At 47.4% G+C, this 19,332-nt stretch overlaps 1 protein-coding gene across 2 annotated transcripts in view; it reads left to right on the top strand.

Moving 5' to 3' along the window:
- The first annotated feature begins 1,848 nt into the window (after nt 1-1,848).
- SYNDIG1 (synapse differentiation inducing 1) overlaps nt 1,849-19,332 on the top strand; it is an 81,145-nt gene continuing 63,661 nt past the window's right edge. For both annotated transcript variants that reach the window (XM_074864882.1, XM_074864883.1), the window contains exons 1-2: nt 1,849-2,039; nt 15,244-15,813. In XM_074864882.1, the coding sequence (XP_074720983.1) occupies nt 15,334-15,813 (480 nt within the window). In that variant the 5' untranslated portion in view covers nt 1,849-2,039; nt 15,244-15,333. The remainder of the gene's footprint in view (nt 2,040-15,243; nt 15,814-19,332) is intronic.

Here is a 19,332-nt window from a genome sequence, read left to right on the forward strand (position 1 = left end):
AACCAAATGAGGCCTGATTTCCTCATGGACACAAAGGCCCGTGGTCTTCCCGGACTGAATGAAGAACGTGCTTAGTTTGGTGCAGGGAGAATGGGAAAGGTGGAGGAAAAGTGTTAGAGAAAATGATTACTTCCCTGAGGTCACTGAACCTCACCTTGATAACAACATGGAAAACACTTCATTTTAGAAGTGTCAGAAGGAAACAAACAGGCTCACAGGATGTGGCTGCGTGGAAGCCAGAAAATTTGACTTAATGACCCAGAAATCCCTTCCCCGTTCCATTCTGTATAAGCACCATATTTTCTTCTAAGGAAAAACCAACAAATCCATTTGGAAATCTTGCCACATTTCTTCCTATTTCACAAATACTTGTGGTCACTGAGGAACTGTTTTTTGCCAGGAATTCACCAGCCATCCAGGCCAGCTGATCTCTCCAATCAGTAGCAGTAATGCCTGACGAGAAGAATTTGCACTGTAGCAGCTAGAAGCCATTTGGTTGCAAGCCAGCCCCCCTACAGTTTTGTTCCTGTACAAGCAGAATAGAAATACAGTCTTTTTCCTAAAAGTCTTGCTCAGTAAAGCCATAATGAATGTGGTTTACAGGCTTCTATTCCCAAGAAAGGAGAAGTTAAAAGCACTTTGGAGAATCAGGGTGATCATAATTTGGGGCTATTTTTTCTGCTGATTATGTATTTATTCTCTCCCAGTGCCTATTACATTAAGGAAGAAACTGTTTTCTGTAAGACACAAAACCTCTGTGAAGTCCAGAGCCAGTCAGGAATGAACAAGGGACCAGATATTTAGATGGAGAGAAAAATCTTCTGTGAGTACCGCTAGAAAACACTGAAAACAGAGTTTGGAAAAGAACTAAAATGTTGTGAAAAGGGGAAAAATGGGGCTGGAGGGATTTTCTGCTGAAAATCCTCAAGACAGGCTCAAGTTAGTTAATGTGTGTTTTAAATCTTGAACATTCTCCTTCAGCAAAGATTGGGCATGGGTTATTTTGGGAGCATGAATAACAAATAATCAGCAAGCAGGGAGAGAAAACAGCCTTAACCCAGGGAGAGAGGTGAAGGCAACAAAAATGCACCAGGGCTATAAGGCCTCGTGTCTCTCTCTCCCTGCAGTGGCAAAGGAAAGCAGTGATCTAAACTGGGCATGTGATCTTCCAACAGCATTTTGAGCCATTTGAAGCATCTAGAAAGAAGCTTTTAGGCAAATGAGTTGGCTAGCAGGCCTGCTGGGGATGGGAAGAGGAATGAATGAACCCTGCTTACCCATATTATGTAGTTATTAGGAAAGCAGGGAACACCCCCTCAACGCTGCAGCATGCAGCCCGGCGTGCTCGTCACTACGCTAAAAAATAAACCACACAAAGAAAGTTCTTCGGACCTGCTGGAGCTTCCCCATCACCGTGGGGAGCTGGCGCCCCAGGGTCCGTGCTCGCAGGTGCCGGTGTGCGGCTGGGGAGCGGTCCCGGGGTGGCCCTGCGGCAAGGCGAGGGGTGGGGGGGCAGCCTGGGGGGGAGCCGAGCTCCGGCGGCTGGGGAGCAGCGGAGACCGCCCGGCTGGGAGGAAGGCCCTGGGAGGAGGAGGAGGAGGAGGAGATGGGGGGCAGATTTGGGAGGATTTGGCCGTGCCGTACCCTCCCCGGAGAGGGGGGGAGCACACCAGGAGATGTGAGACTGCTCCTGCTGCAGGAGGAAAGTTGGCCGCGCTGCCACGCAAGGCTGGTTCTCCTGCCTCCCTCCGCCTGCCTCCCTCCCTCTCTCTCTCTCTCCCTCCTCCTCTTCTTCCTCTTCCTCCTCCTCCCCGCGAGTTGAGCGCACAGTGCAGCCAGGCGGTGCAGGCGGCGCAGCCCCGCCGGCCGCTCGCCCTGCCCGGCCCCAGCCCCGGCCCCGGCCCCGGCCCCGGTCCCCCGCCGCCGGGATGCTGCAGGTCTCCGCGCCCGGGCGCTGAGCCGCCGCCGGCCCGGGAGCACCGCCGCCCCTCCTGCCGCCCCCGGCGGGAGCATCGCGCTGCGGGTCACCTTGCAGGGAGGTAAGTGACAGCCCCCCATCCCATCCCATCCCATCCCATCCCATCCCATCCCATCCCCTCCGGGGAGCGATGCAGCAAATTCCGCCCCCCATCCTCCGGAGGGGGCCGCCGGGCACGGAGCGGGGGCGGGGGGCAGCGCGGCTCCCGCAGCCGCGGCGGCGGCGAGTCTCCGGGGGGAGCCCCGGGCCGTGGGGCCGCCCCCGGGCCGGGGCGGGGGGATCCTGCCCCCGCCGAGCAGCGGGGGGGCCGCCCGCAGCCGTGCTTCCCCGGTGCCCTGCCGAGAGCCGAAATCAGCATGCCCGGTCTCGCACGGCGCTCCCGGCGGGGGTCAGGGGAGGGATCGGGCTTTCCCAGTGCCGGGCAAGCTTTGGGTTGGGAACACTGGAAGGGAAACTGTGCGGCGTTTCTCCCTTTCCCTTCCCTCCCCAGGAGGAATCCCCTCCAGCTCACTGTGCCAGAGCATCTTCCCCTCGCAGCGCCCGGCCGCCCTGCCAGTCCGGGCAGCCCGGGAAGGGGCAGAGGGGCTGTCCAGGGGTGCGCGGCCCTGGGCAGGCTCCGGGGCAGGTTCTGAGCCGGGGGGCAGGCAGCAGGGAGGCTGGGCTCCTTGCAGCCACAGCCGCCCTCTCCCCTCACCATCCTGCTCAAGAGGCGCCGGATTGAATTTGTCTTCCTTCCCATCCTTTAGTTTGCGGGCAGTGACAGCTAAGTTGGGGAGAGGGATGGTTTAGGCGAGGAGGCAGGAGTGGCCCCTGCTATTCAGTGGCAGAGAAGGGTGACCTTGGGTAAGTCCTCCATGCCTGCCCCGTCCTTCTGGGTCAGGTATCACTACAGCATCCCTCAAGGGATCAAGGATCCCTTCCGTAGGAAGAGGCTGGTAAATGCATTGAGACCTTTCTGGAATTGGCAGTGCAGGAGCACCAGCCTTCCTGGAACAGGACCGGCAGCGCTCGACAGTCCAGAGCGCGCTGCAGGAGGAGAGGTGCAAGGGACTGGCGGCGGTGGTGGGTTTTGTCCCCCCATTAGAACATGGAGCTACCTAGTGGCAGGAGTTGCTCTGGAGAGCAATCTGTTGAACTGTGTCTTCAAAATAACTGGAGAGGAGGCTACAGCCTCAGTGTGAGATGAGAGAGAAAGACGCCAGAAAAAGATCTAAACTTTCCAGGGAGATTAAATATTCAAATCACAAATAATTAGTCATTAATCCCTCATAAACAGAGCATTAACAACAATTAAAAGATGCTTTGATATTCTTAAACCCAAGAAGATGAGTTAACTGGTACTTTCAGGGGGATTATTGTGTATTATAAAATGCAGTCAGAGCAGAGAATGTACTTTTCTACATTCAGGTATTTAAATGACTTGCTCTTAATTATAGTTAATGAGCTATCGTTTCAAAGTAGCTGCATTTAGATGCTCTCCATATTAGTTTCAAATTACCTCACTCCAAAGAATAAGCCACTTAGGGTTTTACTGGCCAAGGTGACATTTTATTGGCAGTTTGGTAACTACAGGTCATGCCAGCATGTACATAGGATAAATGCATTTGTAGGAATTAAATGAAGTTTCCTTTTATTAAGTGGGCAAACAGACATCTCACACCACTGGTGCCATACGCTCTGGAATAAATCTCACATGCACAGGAAGGCTCTTCGTTATACAAATGCAGATGTAATGCAGTATTAGTGTATATAGGCACCACCACAATACATTTAACTTGATGAAGGTTGCTTTCTGGGTTTAAAATGCTTTTGCTTCTGAGGATAGTATTAAAGAAAAGATGCAACATAGTGGGTTAAAGTTTTTCGTCTTTCTACTGTAAATTCATATCCGCAGACGGCTATAAATGCTTCTGTCCAGGAGAGTTTTTAATACTGCCTATGTGGTTATTAAAATTGCAGATTACATATGGGACTTCCAAATTTTGTTTTCTTCACTTTGAAGACTGGACTTTTACAGGTTATTGTTTGTACAGTGCCATTAGGAAAAAATGGAGAAGAATTGTGGAGGTTCAAACAGGAGGAAAATACTCTGTGTTCAGTTTGACAGATGTGGATTCAAATGTGAATGTGCGTGTGTGAGTGTGTATCTGCTCATGTCTGAATACACATCCTCAGGCTATCAGATCAAATGTTTCTGACTACTCTTTCTCTAGTAGAACTTGGAAACTACTTTGAGGAATGAGATCACACCAAAATGCTCCTCTTCAGATGTAAATGTCTGTGACCCTGAGGATTCAGGTGGAGCTGGTCCAACTTGTAGCACCTAAGGATCAAAAGATTTTGTGCTTTGAATTTGCTGTCATAATATCAGAAGAGTGGCAAACTCTGGTTATTTTCATTACACCAGCAAAGACTGCATTTTAAAATGATGGTGCAGTACGTGAGAAGTATGAGCCCATGCGTGCCTTCAGCACTCTTATACATGTCATCCCTGTACACGTGTACCTGTGTATATGTATCTATATAAAACCTGAATGTGTGAAGTTCCCTCATTAACCGTCCACCCAAATCCGTGCTGTAAAGTATTTCTGTCCTTAAGCTCTAAGACTTTCATTCACTGGGGCACCAGAGGAATGAACTGACTGTTCATATCAATTTGGCATAATTTGAGCAGAGGTTTAATGAGGTTTATGTGCTTTGATTGAGTGCTCAGGCCCCTTAAAAATCCCCAGGGAGAATGAAGATCTCTGAAATGGTGCTTGCAAATGGATAATTTGCTTGGAAGACAATCATACCAAAATCAGAGTTCATCTCCTTGACGGGGGACCTGCCCATCCTAGGTCCCACGAGACATCCAGCCGGGTGTCAGGTCCTGCAGGACAGATGTGCTCAGCGTGCTTCTTCAGGACATCTCCCACAGGATCTGCCTGCTACGTGCAGTGGCTGATCCAGCCCTCTCCCAGTGCATGGCGCCCCACGCCATCCACCCACCTTCCAGCTCCTATTCTGGTGCTCTCTGCAACAAAATCATCTCCCTTCTCCCCACTGCATGTGGCTTGCGAGATCACAGAGGCAATGTTGAGTTTATATGCTGCCAGCCAAATGCCTCTGCCTCCCATACAGAAATCTCTGAGGTCCTATGTTCCTTCTCCTCCCAGAGGGAAAAGGTTATAGGATTTTTCTTCAGGCTCTGGCAATGCCCTAAGTCTAATGGGCCTCATTATTCATTTCAGCTCTGATTTCTGCAGGGAAGGATGAGTATGGGGTTAAGAAAGGTCTGTAAAGGTCAATGTACGCCCACTGATGCTACTTTTCAGTGTTTTGCCTGCCCTGTGTGCCTCCAGCTACCAGTATCACTATGTCTGAATCACTTGTTCTGTAAAGCTTTTGTCCCACAGCGTATTCCTGGCTCTGCAATTCTTCTAGAGCCTGATGAAGCAAGGCTGATTTTATTGCCCCAGCAGTGGCTGCTTAATCTAATCATCCTCGCCCTGATGAACTGGCATTAGCAATTTTACAGTATCACAGAAGTGTTTTTCTAACAAAGTGACTTACAACCCTGGGGTGCCTTGCTTGGGGCAGAAGGTACGGAAACCTTCATTTTGCACTAAATCTGCACCACCAAGCTGTCCTCCTGTTTTGTCCTCTCTTTATTTATCATTCCTGCTTCAGGAATATCTCAAATGCTAGCCTCGAGCATAGCGCTGTTGTGTTACACACAGAACACTTGTGAGGCAGATGTCTCGTCCTGCTTTGCTTCCTGCAGGCAATGTGGAAACAGTAGAGCCAGATGAGCAGGGTGTACACAAGAACCAGGTTCTGTGGGGGCTTGGCTGCCCATCAGGAATGAGACTTGAGGGAGTTAGTAGGGCCAGTCCTGGAGCCACATCTGGGTGTTTCTGTCTGTCGGCCAGCCTGGTAACAAGCACAGTTAAACAGGGGTTTTAGGTCAAAGGGGGGCAACTGGAGTTAGCATGCAGGCAGACCAAGAGGGCCAGGTGATGCTGTGATGTTGATATTCCTGGGTGAGCCTGTCAGTGTTCATTTAGATGCTCTGTTGTGTGCGGCAGGGACTTTGCCTTGCTGCAGGTTTCTACAGGGCAGAGCATCAGGTAGCTTCTTCTAAGGTGGAGAATTTTAATTCTGTTGTAACACAAGGCAGAGGGGTTTTGTGGTAACCTAGTCCTTCCCAGACCTTTAAATCTAGATTGACTCTCAGAAACTATCCAGACTCTGTGGCATAGCGACGAAGAAGACCGAAGCATTGCATCTTTTCATCTGAGAATGCGGCTTGTCTATCACGTAAACAGGGAGCAAAGCAAGCAGTTCAGCTGTGCATAAGTTTTCACTCTGCAAAACATGAGTCATGGTTAAATCCACAAAAGCAGTAGTTCTGGCCCCAAACTTGGCATGGTAAGTGTGGGTTTGAGTCAAGTTTTCCCCAGAAGCTGGAGCAGCTCTTGGGCAGAGCCTAAGAGTGCTCTCCACTCTTTTTAAGAGGGTTGTAGGACTCACTCTAGAGAAGTTTTTCTCAGTGAGGGCACTCTGAACAATTAAGGATGCAATTATACACCCCAGAGAACAGCTGTATTCACTTCTTTGCAGGTGAAAGGCAGCACAATTTTCTGCTCTTCGAGTTGGCAAACAGATCCTTCAGCCTGACCACACTGCTGAAGGTAGTGACCTGAGCTGTTTCATTATGTGTCTCTCTATTTAGTATGTTATGAATGTTAGTTTTATTGCGCTGGACATAATCAGAGAGTTTTACAGAACAGCTTTTGGGGATGGATGGAGGAAGAAGAAATGTCAGCTTAGCCTTCTGTTGGGAGAGATACGTCTTTTGAAGAAAGAATCACTCCTCATGACTCGATGTCCCCAGTTTGAAATGGGGGGCAGGGGGCTCAGAGGGTTATGATGAGGCTGGATACATTTGGGGTTGTCAAATGGTCCTATTCTGTGGTATTGGAGACCCTCTGAACAGCAGTGCTGCAAAGGCCCCGGTGATACAAGCTGGTGTGAAGGCATCCTTTGCTGTGCGTGTTACTGGATAGCCAGGCTCAGAGCGGAGGGTACATATTTGCAGCCAGGAGAGAAGGAGAAGGCATGAGAGAAGCATGTGTCGGGCATGTGCACAAAAGGCTTTGCTCCTGTGGAGATGCAGAGTTAGGACAGGATCCAGCTGTTTTATAGGTTCGCACTGAGCTCACCGGCCCCTTGGTCAAGGCTGATGCATAGCATTCATGTGTCCAGATGCAGTTAGGTAGCTGATAATAGCTTTCCAACACCAAGCTCTCCCCAATTGCTTTGGTGAAATGAATTTCTCACTTAAAAAGGCACGGAGCCTGATTTTTGACTGGTTTCACTTTGCAAAGTAATTGCTGTCGGTTGTGCAGATGGCAAGGTGTTTTTATACTGCTGCCTTCCACAACAGGTAGGGTTATTTACATTATGGCCAGGTGCTGTAATTCAGGTCAGTTATTTATTAGCTGGAAGGTGCAGTTTTGTTGTCAAATGAAAAAAGTTGTGAATTTGGACTGAACTCAACAAATAGTTGAGGCTGTCAAAATTAGTTGGGAAGGAGGATTGCTAGAAAAGCCTGAATGTGTAATTTTTTTATTGGAGGCAAATTGAGGCAGATTGAACTAAAAGCCAGTTCATTCAATTAAAAATAAATAAATGAAACATCACACTTCATTTTGGCTCAGGCAAGATGCTTCCATCTGCTCAGAAGGAAATATTTTGTTGCAGGGATAACATTTTATGTTTTAGGTCAACACAAGGTAGTTCCTCCTTTCTCCCCCCCCCCCCCCCCCCGCCCTGTTCTTTGGTTCAGCTACTGAATCAGGCAATCAGTTATTCAGGCAGATCTAATATGCATATGGTAATTGTTTCCACATTTAAATATACCTCTGGACAGGCAATCAAGAGACCTGGATTTTATTTTCAGCTCTGGTACCATGTCTGATGTGACCTTGGGCATTTCACTGTATTCTGAGTCCCTCCTTTTCAGGCCAGGCCAGGCCCATGTCTCACAGTGGATTTGCTGCATATTGGTAATACTAAAATATCATGAAGGTCTTCTATTTCCACTGTTAGCAATTAAACATTTAGCTATCACTAAAGCATGCATTCCTAATTTTCCCAGTGCGAGTTAGTTGCATTGCATTATGAAACTCCCTGTAGTTTACTTAATAGGTCAAAAGGAATTTCAGCTGCTGAAATAGCAGCATTCCCTTAAAACAAAACCTATTTTAATGAGTCCAGCTAAACCAAAGGAAAATACAAGTGGGAAAGGCTTTTTCCTTCCTTTCCTTAAGTATTTCACTTTGTAATTAGCTCTCCAGATCCATACATTGCCTGTGATTTCTCTCAAGCAAAAGGTCCCTATGTGTTGTTGAAATTTCTAGATGTTTGAAATACCTTAAACCATGTTGAAGCCTATTGCATTATGCATTAAAAATTCCATCATACCTGAAAGCCTGCACCAGGAAACCTGCAGCCTCCAAACCTGTCACAATAAGCCTCCACCACCTCTCTTTTACCAGGCTGCATCCCTCACCATTTGGCTCGCCTGCTTTTCCAGACAGCTTTCTCCCCTCTGCCTTCTGCGTGCTGGCAGTGTAGGAACCAGCATCAAACCCAGCAGCACTTTGTTGAATCTGGTAGTCATGAGGCTGCATCAGTTTCTGCTGGTGACACAGCCCTGCAAGGGGTGGCTATTGTCCCTTCTTGCCATGCTGGCGTTAGGTTTATAGTCATTGAGGAGTTGGCAGAAGGATGTGGGAGTGGTGAATATCTTGTTGGGAGCATGGGAGACAGGTGGGAATCTGTTAGAAGCAGAGAGGTTTGGATCATAGGGTAACTCAAGTTGAAGGAACCTCAGGAGGTCTCTAGTCCCATCTCGTGCTCAAAGCAGGGTCAACTATGGGGTCACAGCAGATTGCTCAGAGCTTCATCCAGTTGGGTCTTAAAAACCTCTGAGGATGGAAACTGCACAACCTCCCTGCACAACCTTTTCCAATGCTTGACTGTCTTCATGGGGAGAAGATTTCTCCTTGTATCCAAGACCTCCATGCTGAGGCACACGAGCTCTTCGAGCCCTTTCTCCTGGCTTGTGCTCTGCAAGATCTGCAGGGAATGGCAGCAGGTACAGCCATAAGCCAGATAGTTGTTGGGCACTCTGCCTTCAGCCTCACCATGGCTTGCCTTCATCTCCGAGTTTTCCTGCCAATAAACCAGGCCCTTTGGGATTGTGATCTTAGTCTGCCTGCATGAATGTCTTTCTGACCTGTTGTGAGAAAAGGGATGGGGCTTTTCAACTGTAGTCTGGTATTTCAGACGTAACTGAATTGCTTGTTCACACAGGAGTTTTGGTAGCTGGCAGGGGTCTCCAGAAGGCTGAAACACCCTGAGGGTGTGCTAGAGCTGTGCAAAGGGGAGAGCCCCACGGAGGCTGGAGGACAAGAGCATCCTGCTGGGTCACAGAAGAGCGAAGGAGTGTTGGGATGGTGGGCAGTAGCAGAGCTGGCTTCTGTTCCTTGTTTGCAAGAGCCCAGGGCACAGCGTTTAGCTGTTCTCTCCTTGCCCTCTCTACAGCTTGCATTTCTCTGTCTCACACCCTTTGCTTAATTAGTTTGTCAGCCACTGTCATCATAGCAGGAGTCTGCAGAACACCCAGCGGAGCGTAGCTCTCATTGCAGCTACCATAGCTGGGCTCTGCTGTAACATAAGTGATAGCTTAATAAACCACAGCATTGCAGACTAAATATCTTGGCACTAGTTGCAGCTTCTTATTTTAATAAGAAAGAGAGAGAAAAAAAGAAATGCAAGAAATTGGAAAGAATGAAGGTTATAATAATTAATGGCTTCACTCTTAATACCAGAGACCTGGGTAAAAATGTCTTAATCCCCAAGGTAGAAATTACTATTGAAGTTTGATCTACTATTTGTCAATAGCTTGAACTTGGTTTTCCCTTCTGGTTCCAGCCTCAAGTCTGAAAATGTAGAATTATTTCTGGTCAGCCTGAGTACCAGTGAGTGATTTGTGGGGAGAAATTCAAACTGTGCAAAGACAAATGAAACCTGAATCAAACCAGTTAAATTAACTCTGCATCTTGGAGCAGGCTGAACAGCACTGTTATTTAAAGGGCTCCGATGAGTTTCATTTTCCTGTCAGCATCATTCTGAAACCTCACTGCGGTCCTAGGTAATGAGAGTGGCTCTTTTTTGCTTTGAGTGTTGGCTCCCTGCAGAGAAGGCATCCTGCAGTTGCCTCTGGTAGTCTATCAGAGGTTATCTGCTCAGTCATGCTGCCATCCAGGATCCTCTGGGCTGCAGTTTGACCTGGAAACTGGGGCAATCTTAATTTTAGGACCTGCCTGTGAGTCGCAGACATGTGAGCCTGGCCCAGGTCTGGTCAGTGAAAGCCCTTAATGAAAGGATGGTGAATGAATCCACCTCCAAGCTGTCCTTGCAGGCAGGATACAGGCTCTGAGCCATTGCATAAGCATTTGCTGCTTTTGCCCCTAAGCATCACTCTTGGCCACGTGCCACTGTCCATTGATCCTACGTTTGAACCCGGGGGACTTATTTCACCTGCTTCACTCATCTGAAGGTTAGTATTAAACTGAGAGGGTCTCACCTGTATTTTACAGGGGTATTGTTACTCCAAAGGGAGACTGAGCCCACTGGTCCTGTGCACCTTGCATAATTGTAGTTAATTTCTCCCAAGAAACATCCTCAAGTGTCTGCAGTAGGTGAAATGAAGTCCAGCCTTTGAGTCTAATTCTCCCACCAACTCCGAGGTAGCAGCACATTACAAAGGCCTTAGAAATCTGATTTAACTCACTTCAGCCAGTGGTTGGGAAGAGAAAAGCCCAGGGGAGGTTCTGTTTTGTCCATGAAGACATGAAATTTCATTTCTGGCTGACAGTGCTCTTAATCCTGCCTTTTTATTGATGAAGAATCTCTGGGAACCTCAACTGTTTCTCAGTTTCCCTAGACAGCAATTGACCTTGTTTCAGCTATGCATCAAAATGCACTGGCAATCAAGGTGCTATTGATTTAAACCTAATGGCCAGCCACTCAGGAATTTCACCCAGAAAAGAAAAATCAATGCCACCTTATCATTATTATTATTATTAATTTTATTTTCTGTTAAGATATTATAATAAAAAGGCATAAGAGTCTTGCCAGCTCCTTACCATTAACCAAGGCCGAGAACATTGGGTCAGGCTCTGGTAAGGTAGCCAGCCAGCTATGGATTGAAATGACTCTAGAGTTAAACAGTTTTCCTTGATTGCATGCTGCCATCCGTGTCCCTCTCTGATGACCTTCCCCGAGGCATGTGAGTTGCACTGCTGTGTGGAACTCCAGAGAGGATGTCTTGAGCAATGCATTAACCCTATTACAGGAGGAGTTCTGTGTGGGAAGGATGCTCCCTGTCTTGCCCTTGCCTCATTTTGGATGTTTTCTTGCCCCCTTCCCACATCCCAAGGGGAAAGTGTTACTCAGAATCTGCAAGACTGGTTTACAACACTGGTTTAAATGCACAGCAGGTAGGCACTGGCCAGATAGATGCTTAGATCCATGGTAGGACTGAGCAACACCACAGTCTCCCTCCTGTCTAGTAGGTGAGACATGCCAGGATTCATCCTGTTGCCCACAGGCTGAATGGTCCAACATCGACTGTGTACATTCTGCTAAACTCTTACCTGCCAAAAAAAGGTGATTTTCCCATTTGGGCTTCTCAGGAGCATGCAAGGCACTTATTCACTGCAGAGTAGGTATTGTCTGGAAGAGGGCATAGGCTGAAGCCAGGCTATGGGGTGTGACAATACTTTACTGGTGTGGGTGATTAGGGAGGATGCTTGAGCCTTGAGCCAATGTAGTTGCTCCCAGTTCTTGGGATGGTAGAGCCATAGAGTACCAAAGCCATTGTGAGCAGTCCTGGTTTAGGTCTTTTGCAGAATGTTATCTGTCAGCACTCCAAATGCTTTGGAGCCAAACCACCTTTTGAAATGATGTTGAGTCTCAGGCCTCCTTTTAATCAGCCAAAAGGACTTGGCTCCTTCATCACATAAACTGGTGAACATTGAGGAGCAAGGGATGGTGTGGGACAGTCCTGACTCCTGATAACACTGACATTCCAATGACGTTCTGAAGTGCTCCTGGGTCTCAGGTCACTTAGGCATACTAAAGCATTTTCCCCTGTGGCCTCTGCTTACTTTTCTCCTCTTGTTGCTGGGAAGCGTGAGAAGAACTGAAGGCTGTTTTTCATTTCTCATGAATCTGGAGTGTCCCCATGAAAGTCAACTTTGAAGAGATGGGAGTGACCCTTTCTCATAATCCATCCCTTTCAAGACGACCACCTAAAGCTGCATGAAGAACATGTACCAGTCTGCATAGCAGCTACGTCTGGTGTCGCTGTGCCTGTGGAGCCTCACTTGCACCCATTCAAAGTGAGAATTTTCCGTGAAGACAGTACAGCTGTCAGAGTAACGCCTGGAGTGAGACCTGTGTTTCCAGAGCCAAGCCTTGTTTGTATAGGCAAGTGCAGAGACAACATGAAGGGAATCTGACAGCGTAGCTCGGAAGCACGCAGTAAAGCTGCCTTGAAGTGGCATTTTCCCGAGAGCTGCTCAAGCCAGACAATACCCATTTGTTGAAATTATGTGACCGCATTGAGTTGCAAGGCCTGACCCAAGCTTTGCTGCAGCCATTGATGCGGTGACCAACTATTGACCTCTTCATCCATTTTTCTGGGAGGGGACCTGTTTGATTTGTGCATCTTCTTCCAATTTCTACTACATCTGTGGCATATTTCTGCTGACCATTTCAGTTTGTTTGGACAAACAGCAGGGCTAAGAATGTTTGCGAGATGGTTTACAGTTTTGGGTGAAGTCTCTGGCTTCAGTGAGGTTTATGGTTGCTGTCACATGTCAGGGAGCCTTGCACATTTTTCAAGCCAGCTCAATGGGAACTGAGCAAAATCTCCTGACAACTTACTTTTCAATTACTGAGTTTTTCTCAGCTTCTGCCTGTGATGATGCACTTTCATTTTGTTTCTTTAGGAGGGGCAGGAGGAAGAAGGGGAACGTTTGCAGGCAAGCTGTTGGAGGCACAGCAGAATGGTCTCCTAGGCAGGTGGTCCCACCCAACCTGGGTGTTCCTCAACTGAAGTTGTGACTGGGTCCCACCCAGCCTCTGAAGCCTCCTAAACAGCAAAATTGTGACAGCTTAGCAGCCCACAGGATGCCTTGCAGGTTGTCAGTGCTCAGTGGGGAGAGGTGGATGAAAGATTGTTGTTCTGCAAGCACCAGTCCTGAGGCAAACGTCAACATGTTGGCCTGCCCACCCACTCTCCTCTGCTGAATGTCGCTTGCTTTCTCCAAAAGCAGCTCCACCTCACACCAGTACATCTGTGCTGACACAGGCTGATGTTACCCCACCGGGAGTGGGAGGAGGGCATGGTCCTCTGTTCATTTATCACAGGCATGGTTGCATAGGGAAATGAGTTTTCCTTGGAAAGGCAGGGCACCTGCTCTACCTCTTACCTGCTGCAAAGAGATTGAGGGCTTTGGAACTAATCCTGTTGTGAAACTGAGTCCAAACTTCCAAGCTAATCTGCAAATTGGTTTAATTTTGCCAGCGGGTTCCCCAGGTTTGGGACTGAGAGCCACGTAGTGTAAATTCCATGGGATCCCACTGTGGTGTATTTTCACTTGTGTAGCTTCCTGCCAGTTCACAGAGGACAAACACTGAACTATTTGACAACACAGTAAAATGGGTTTTATATGTGTTAAACTAAGTGCTGTGAATGAAAACATTGCAACATACTTCGTTAAGCTCTCTTGTATGTTAAACAAGTTTCTTGCTTCATTTGTAGTGTAAGAACAGAAGACCAGCTCTTACCAATGGTTTAAGTATCTCTTGCAAGCTAAAAGGGAGACTGCAGATGTTTGAAGTCTGGTGTTACTTAGAGGGAATAAAATTAGGCTTTTACTAGCCATTGGTCTGTTAGAGGATCTCTGATATAAAAGGGGAAAGAGAGAGAAAGCATCAAGTAAAAATAATATGTATGTATGTATGTTTGTATGTGTAATTCTTGTTTTCCTTCAGGCAGCACACTGGGGACAGGTAATCCTACCTTAAGAATTTGTCCTTAGAGGATCTAATATATTTGAAGCCAAGAGCATTTTTGTGTTTTCTATGGTCAGGCCCAGAAACAAAACCCTGAGCTCATTGTTGTTGTTGTGGCAGATACATCCGTATTTCAAAAAGCATTTTCCTTTGACAGCACCGGAGCAAAACTTGCATCCTGGTGAGAACGTGTTTGGGCTGGAAAAAAAGTACTTTTAGCCTTCTGAACTGTCCCTTGATTTCTCATATCCTAGTGCAAACCACACGAAACAGAGCCAGGCTGGTGCTCTGGTGAGACAGAGGACGGCTGTTGTTCCTGCACAAAAGCAGACAGCCAGCTCCTGGGGCTCAAGCGCTGTGCCTCCAAGTCTTCCAGGTGAATCTGGATGGGGATGGCCATGCTGACAAGCCCCATCATAGCCCTTCAATCTGTTGCCCTGGAGCAGCCTCAGAGGCATTGGAAGAAGTAGGGCACCCAGAGCAACACAGGGGATTCGAGACCCTGTCCAGAGGAGTTTTAATTCCTCTGGATTAGATCTGATCTCGCCTTCAGGTAGTGTTTTCTCAGTTGATTTGAAGAGCACTTGCCTGCTTCTTTTCCTTCAGCTGGGTTTTCAAAGGGTAGTAGAGCACTTGCCAAGGGTGAAGGGTGGCTGCATAGACTGACAGCTGAACACACCAGCTGCCTGTCCTTCTCAGTTGCAGTTTTCTGAGAACTGAAAATGGTTCTTTTATCTTCTATCTTTGTTTTTTTCCCCCCATATCTCTTACCAAGAGTGTTTAAAGGCAAGGGACATTGTCCCCAGAGTGACAGTGGTGTACCTGTGGGAAGATGGAGGAGGCATCATAGCCCTTCTCTGATGGGGTCTGCCATTACCAGGACATCTCAGGAGGTCCTCTGTCACCACACATTGTCATCTGCTCCTGTTCACCCCATGGATTTGGGGTGAGTTTGTTTTGCCTCTCCAAGTGGGGATATATTTGGAGAGCTAGGGCAGGGTGTCCGCATATGTGGGTCTGTATTTCCTTGTGAGGTGATACCAATGACAAACTGATTTGGGTGCCTTGATATGTTATTCATTGCCTTTGTCCTCACCTTGTTATCTGTTTCCTTTCTTCATCAGGAAAATGGGAGCTACTGCCCCAGTGTGATGTGTCTCTAAGGTACAACAAAATAAAGACCACCTGTCCCACTCCTTCAGACACCTCCCAGTATGGATGGCTTGGTTGAGCAGAACAGCGTGATAATGCACAATAAGATTGCTGAAGCCGGGAAAAGGAATGGTTTAATTAATACAAGGAACTTAGTGGCAGAGAGCCGGGATGGTCTGGTCTCTGTGTACCCGACCCCCCAGTACCAGAGCCACCGAGCAGGCAGCCTTTCCTCTCCGAGCTGCCTGGAAAACGGCAGGAATGACCCTGTGCAGCAGCTCCTGGACCCCAACATGCTGCAGCAGACGGTGGAGTCTCACTACCGGCCCAACATCATCCTCTACTCGGAGAATGTGCTGCGCTCATGGGGTGAGAGCATTGGCTCAGAGTGCTGCGAAACTACCTTCATCGAGGATCGCTCTCCCACCAAAGACAGCCTGGAGTACCCGGACAGCAAGTTCATCGATCTCTCAGCGGATGACATCAAGATTCACACCCTCTCCTATGATGTGGAGGAAGAGGAGGATTTCCAGGAGCTAGAGGTCAGATGTCATTTGGGATATGGGGGGAAGGCTGAGGGGAGGAGGGCGTATTTAGGGTTAAGTATACAGCTTCCAAGAGCTGGTCTGCATGGCATCAGCTGTATCACCCTCTCCTCCAGTCAGGACAGTGAGCAATTGCTTATTTTTATTAGTTAAGTAAAGTCCCAACTCTGTGGAGACTAATGGCAAAATTCCCACTGGCCCTGACAGAGATCAGCATTTCCCTCCTGCCTCTGAATACGCTGGTCAGAAACTGAAGAAGACCTGTGTGCTTAAATGCTGTGTAAGGTCGAGGCCAGGAGCATTTGTCCACGTACATGGAGCTTGTCTTACTCAGCAGGCCAACTTCTTACTTTCTTCTGACTTGAGCTGGGCATGAAGCAGATTGTTCTGCATACTGGCTCAAACATAAAACATTTCTGTCTCTGAATGAACACAAAATCAGAAGTCTCTGGATTTCAAGCTGCAATGAATCCCATGTCTCTGAAATAAAAGATTTTTTTCTGATGGAGTGAAACACCTCATTACATCCCAAATGCAATGTTTTCTTTTAGGTTCCTGTGCTTCATTGATTGCTCACAGTAAAGTAAGATGCATTTTGTTCTCCAAATGGGGCAGACTGTGGAAATCAACTTCATTCTCTCTTAAATGATGCATTTTTTAGTTTAAAAAATCTTTTTGGTTTGGCTGAAACCAGCTGTCCAAGTGTGGTGCAGATTTGTGTTTGCCAGTGTGTGTGGGAATGGAGGGCATGCATAATGCTGCTGATCCCAAAACTTTCTCAGGCATTGGTCATAGACTCCTAGCCTAGGAAAGACCACTTGGCTGTCTGGAGCAAAGCCATAGCGTCAATTCAAATGTCCAAGCTGAGATTGAGAGACTGTTTGCTCGTGTTTCTCTGTTGCAGGAATTTTCTCCACCGAGACATAACAAGTCCTAAAACTTCTATTTTCACCTCCTGTAATACCAGTGTCTCACCCTGTGATCAGCACAGGGGCAACCCAACAACAGCCTGACTTTTCTTTTATTCTCTTTTTTCTCTGTATTGATAAGGTAGGAACGGAGAGGTGTTTTTCCCAGTGTGTGCCAGTAATGCAGTATTCAGTGCCTCCACGGGGAGACAAAAAGTTTCTCTCTGAGGCATGTGAGAGTGTTAGCTCAAATCACACCCTTCTACAGCATTTCAAAATTGGCTGTGGGAAGTCTCGTTTGCTTAATCAAAACAAAATCCCTAGCTGCTGCCTTTTTGCCCTAGTTTTTCTTATGTAGTAGTGATGCAAGTGACTGCAGCAGGCATGTAATTGCTTAATGGTGTTATTGACACATCTGGCCTGACATTTAGGCAGCAAAGAAAAATGTCTCCCTCTTGTCAATCCAAATCCAGCAAGACCTTCTTTAGCCAACTGTTGGAAAATAGGCTGAAAAAGGCTGGGAGTATAAGCAGAACAAGAAAAAACGTTTTATACCAAAAATATTTTCTCTTTTCTTGGTGTGATTTTTTTTTTAAGATGCCTTTGCAATGTAGGACCCTCGATCTGGGTGTCTCTTTGAAGTGGTCCTGTAGGAGCTTATCAGCTTTTCATAAAGAACATTTGTTTCTAGAAAACCAACTGTAAAACAAGGTCTGAGGAAAGCAGCTTCATCCTTCCCCTCCCCAGATCTCAAGAGGAGAAAGGAGAGAGTCTTTAACAAATTTTGGCACCATGCTGTGACAGTGTGTGCATCATTTTCCATGGATCCTCCATCTTTCTGACCTATTTCTCTGGACTGTAGACTCCTGAGGTCACACGTGTCCCTTCTCAAATGGGTGTACTGCATCTGGCACCGCAGATTCCCAGACTCACTTAACCCTGTGGGATGTCACTGTGCTAATAAACCGAGAGGTGTATGGACAGCCATCCTGACCTGCACGTACAAAGCGCTCAGAAGAGGATGATATTCATAAAGTACATAGGCACGCGTCTTCCTCTCTTCTGTATCAGGTTTTCTCCTCCACCATAAGAATGGAGCGAGGGAGGAGAAAATGAGGCAAGCTCTGGAGAAGGACCTGCCTGTCTGGAAACGTGCATTGCTAGAATTGCTAGAAGTCTCTGTTTCTGGCCCAGAATCAGTCTCCATTGCTGTGCTACTTGGCCAACCCAGTGCAGTGCTGCAGTTTTCACGCTTCTCTGTGAACCAGACCCAGATGACCAACCCGCTGAGCAGCTGCACTCAGCACGAGGGCTCTCAGCATGGGGAGGAACTTCCATCCCAGGAAGGTCCAAATTCTGCAGTTGTGCAGAAAGATGGGGAGGAGAGGAAAGATGCATTTGAAAGCACAAGACCAGCAAAAAAGGTGACTGCTGTGTTGTGCTTTTCTGGTTCCCATGTGTATGTATCTATGTGGCCAGATGCATGAGGGCCTCCTGGACTTGGCTAGTACAGAGGTTCGTTAGACATGTAGCTTCACGAGTTGAGACTTCGGGAATAGAAGAAAAGTATTTGAGGACAGCAGTCACTGAGTATGGGAATGAGCCATGCCAGATTGTTAACTACATAAAAATTTGTTTATCTGTCCAAATGAGAAAAACAGCACCTGAATCACACAGCACAAGTCTGGCCCACTAGAAAACTTTTTTTTTCCCACCAGGTACTGACAAGAAGCAAATGCTTTTTAAAGTTACTAATAGACCTGAAGTGGGGTGGAAAGCATTAGCACCAGGACTAGGAGCAGAAGTTAAAAGGAGAACAATGAGAAAGGGTGCAGAGGTGCAAGGTTTTGCTTACCTACTGTGAGGGCCTTGAAGAATTTGATTCTGCCATCGAGGATGCACAGCATGTTGCTCAGTATCTTGCCACATTGACTGTCATGCTGCAGCTGCTCAAGGGATGGAGCTGCATAGTATAAGAGCAGATGAAGGCTCAGTTCTTGTAAGGGCTCTTTGTTGTAACATACCTGCTTTGGCGCTTCTTTCTGGGAGAAAACTAAAAATATCCCCTTTTTTCAAACATTAGAAAGAGGGGAGCTTTGTGCAAAAGAGCTGTTGTCTCTTGAAAATGGAGGGTTACCGCCAGTTCTCCTCATGTTAGGGCAAGGCAAGTGGATTCCCAACTCAGGCATCTCAGTAAATGCCTTCTGGGAAACAGAACAGCCCTGGGGTTGTGAGTTGTTTCTCTTCCCCCACATCTCTCCAGCACTGCCTGTCTTATTGCAGAGTGCCTGCCTAGGGGTTTTCAGGACTGGATATTTAGTTTCTTAGAAATGCAGAAAAATCTAACTCATTCCTTTGTAGTGATCCCCTCCATCTAATACTTGCAGGAGTCCATGGACACATGCAGAAAATAGCTTTACTACTGGTCAGTGTGTTTCTGCCAGAGTTTGTTTTTGAAGAGAGTTGGGCTCTTGATAACCAGAAAGGTTGTTGTTCTCTTGCAGAAAACTTCACCACAGAGAAAGTTTCTGAAAAAAAACCCAGCTAATTTCACTGGTAGCAATTTGATTTTTGTTTGAAGAGCTGACCCAGCCAGGCTGCAGGGGTT

This window comes from Strix uralensis, chromosome 3 (assembly GCF_047716275.1).
Source record: "Strix uralensis isolate ZFMK-TIS-50842 chromosome 3, bStrUra1, whole genome shotgun sequence".
Classification (NCBI taxonomy): Eukaryota; Metazoa; Chordata; class Aves; order Strigiformes; family Strigidae; genus Strix; species Strix uralensis.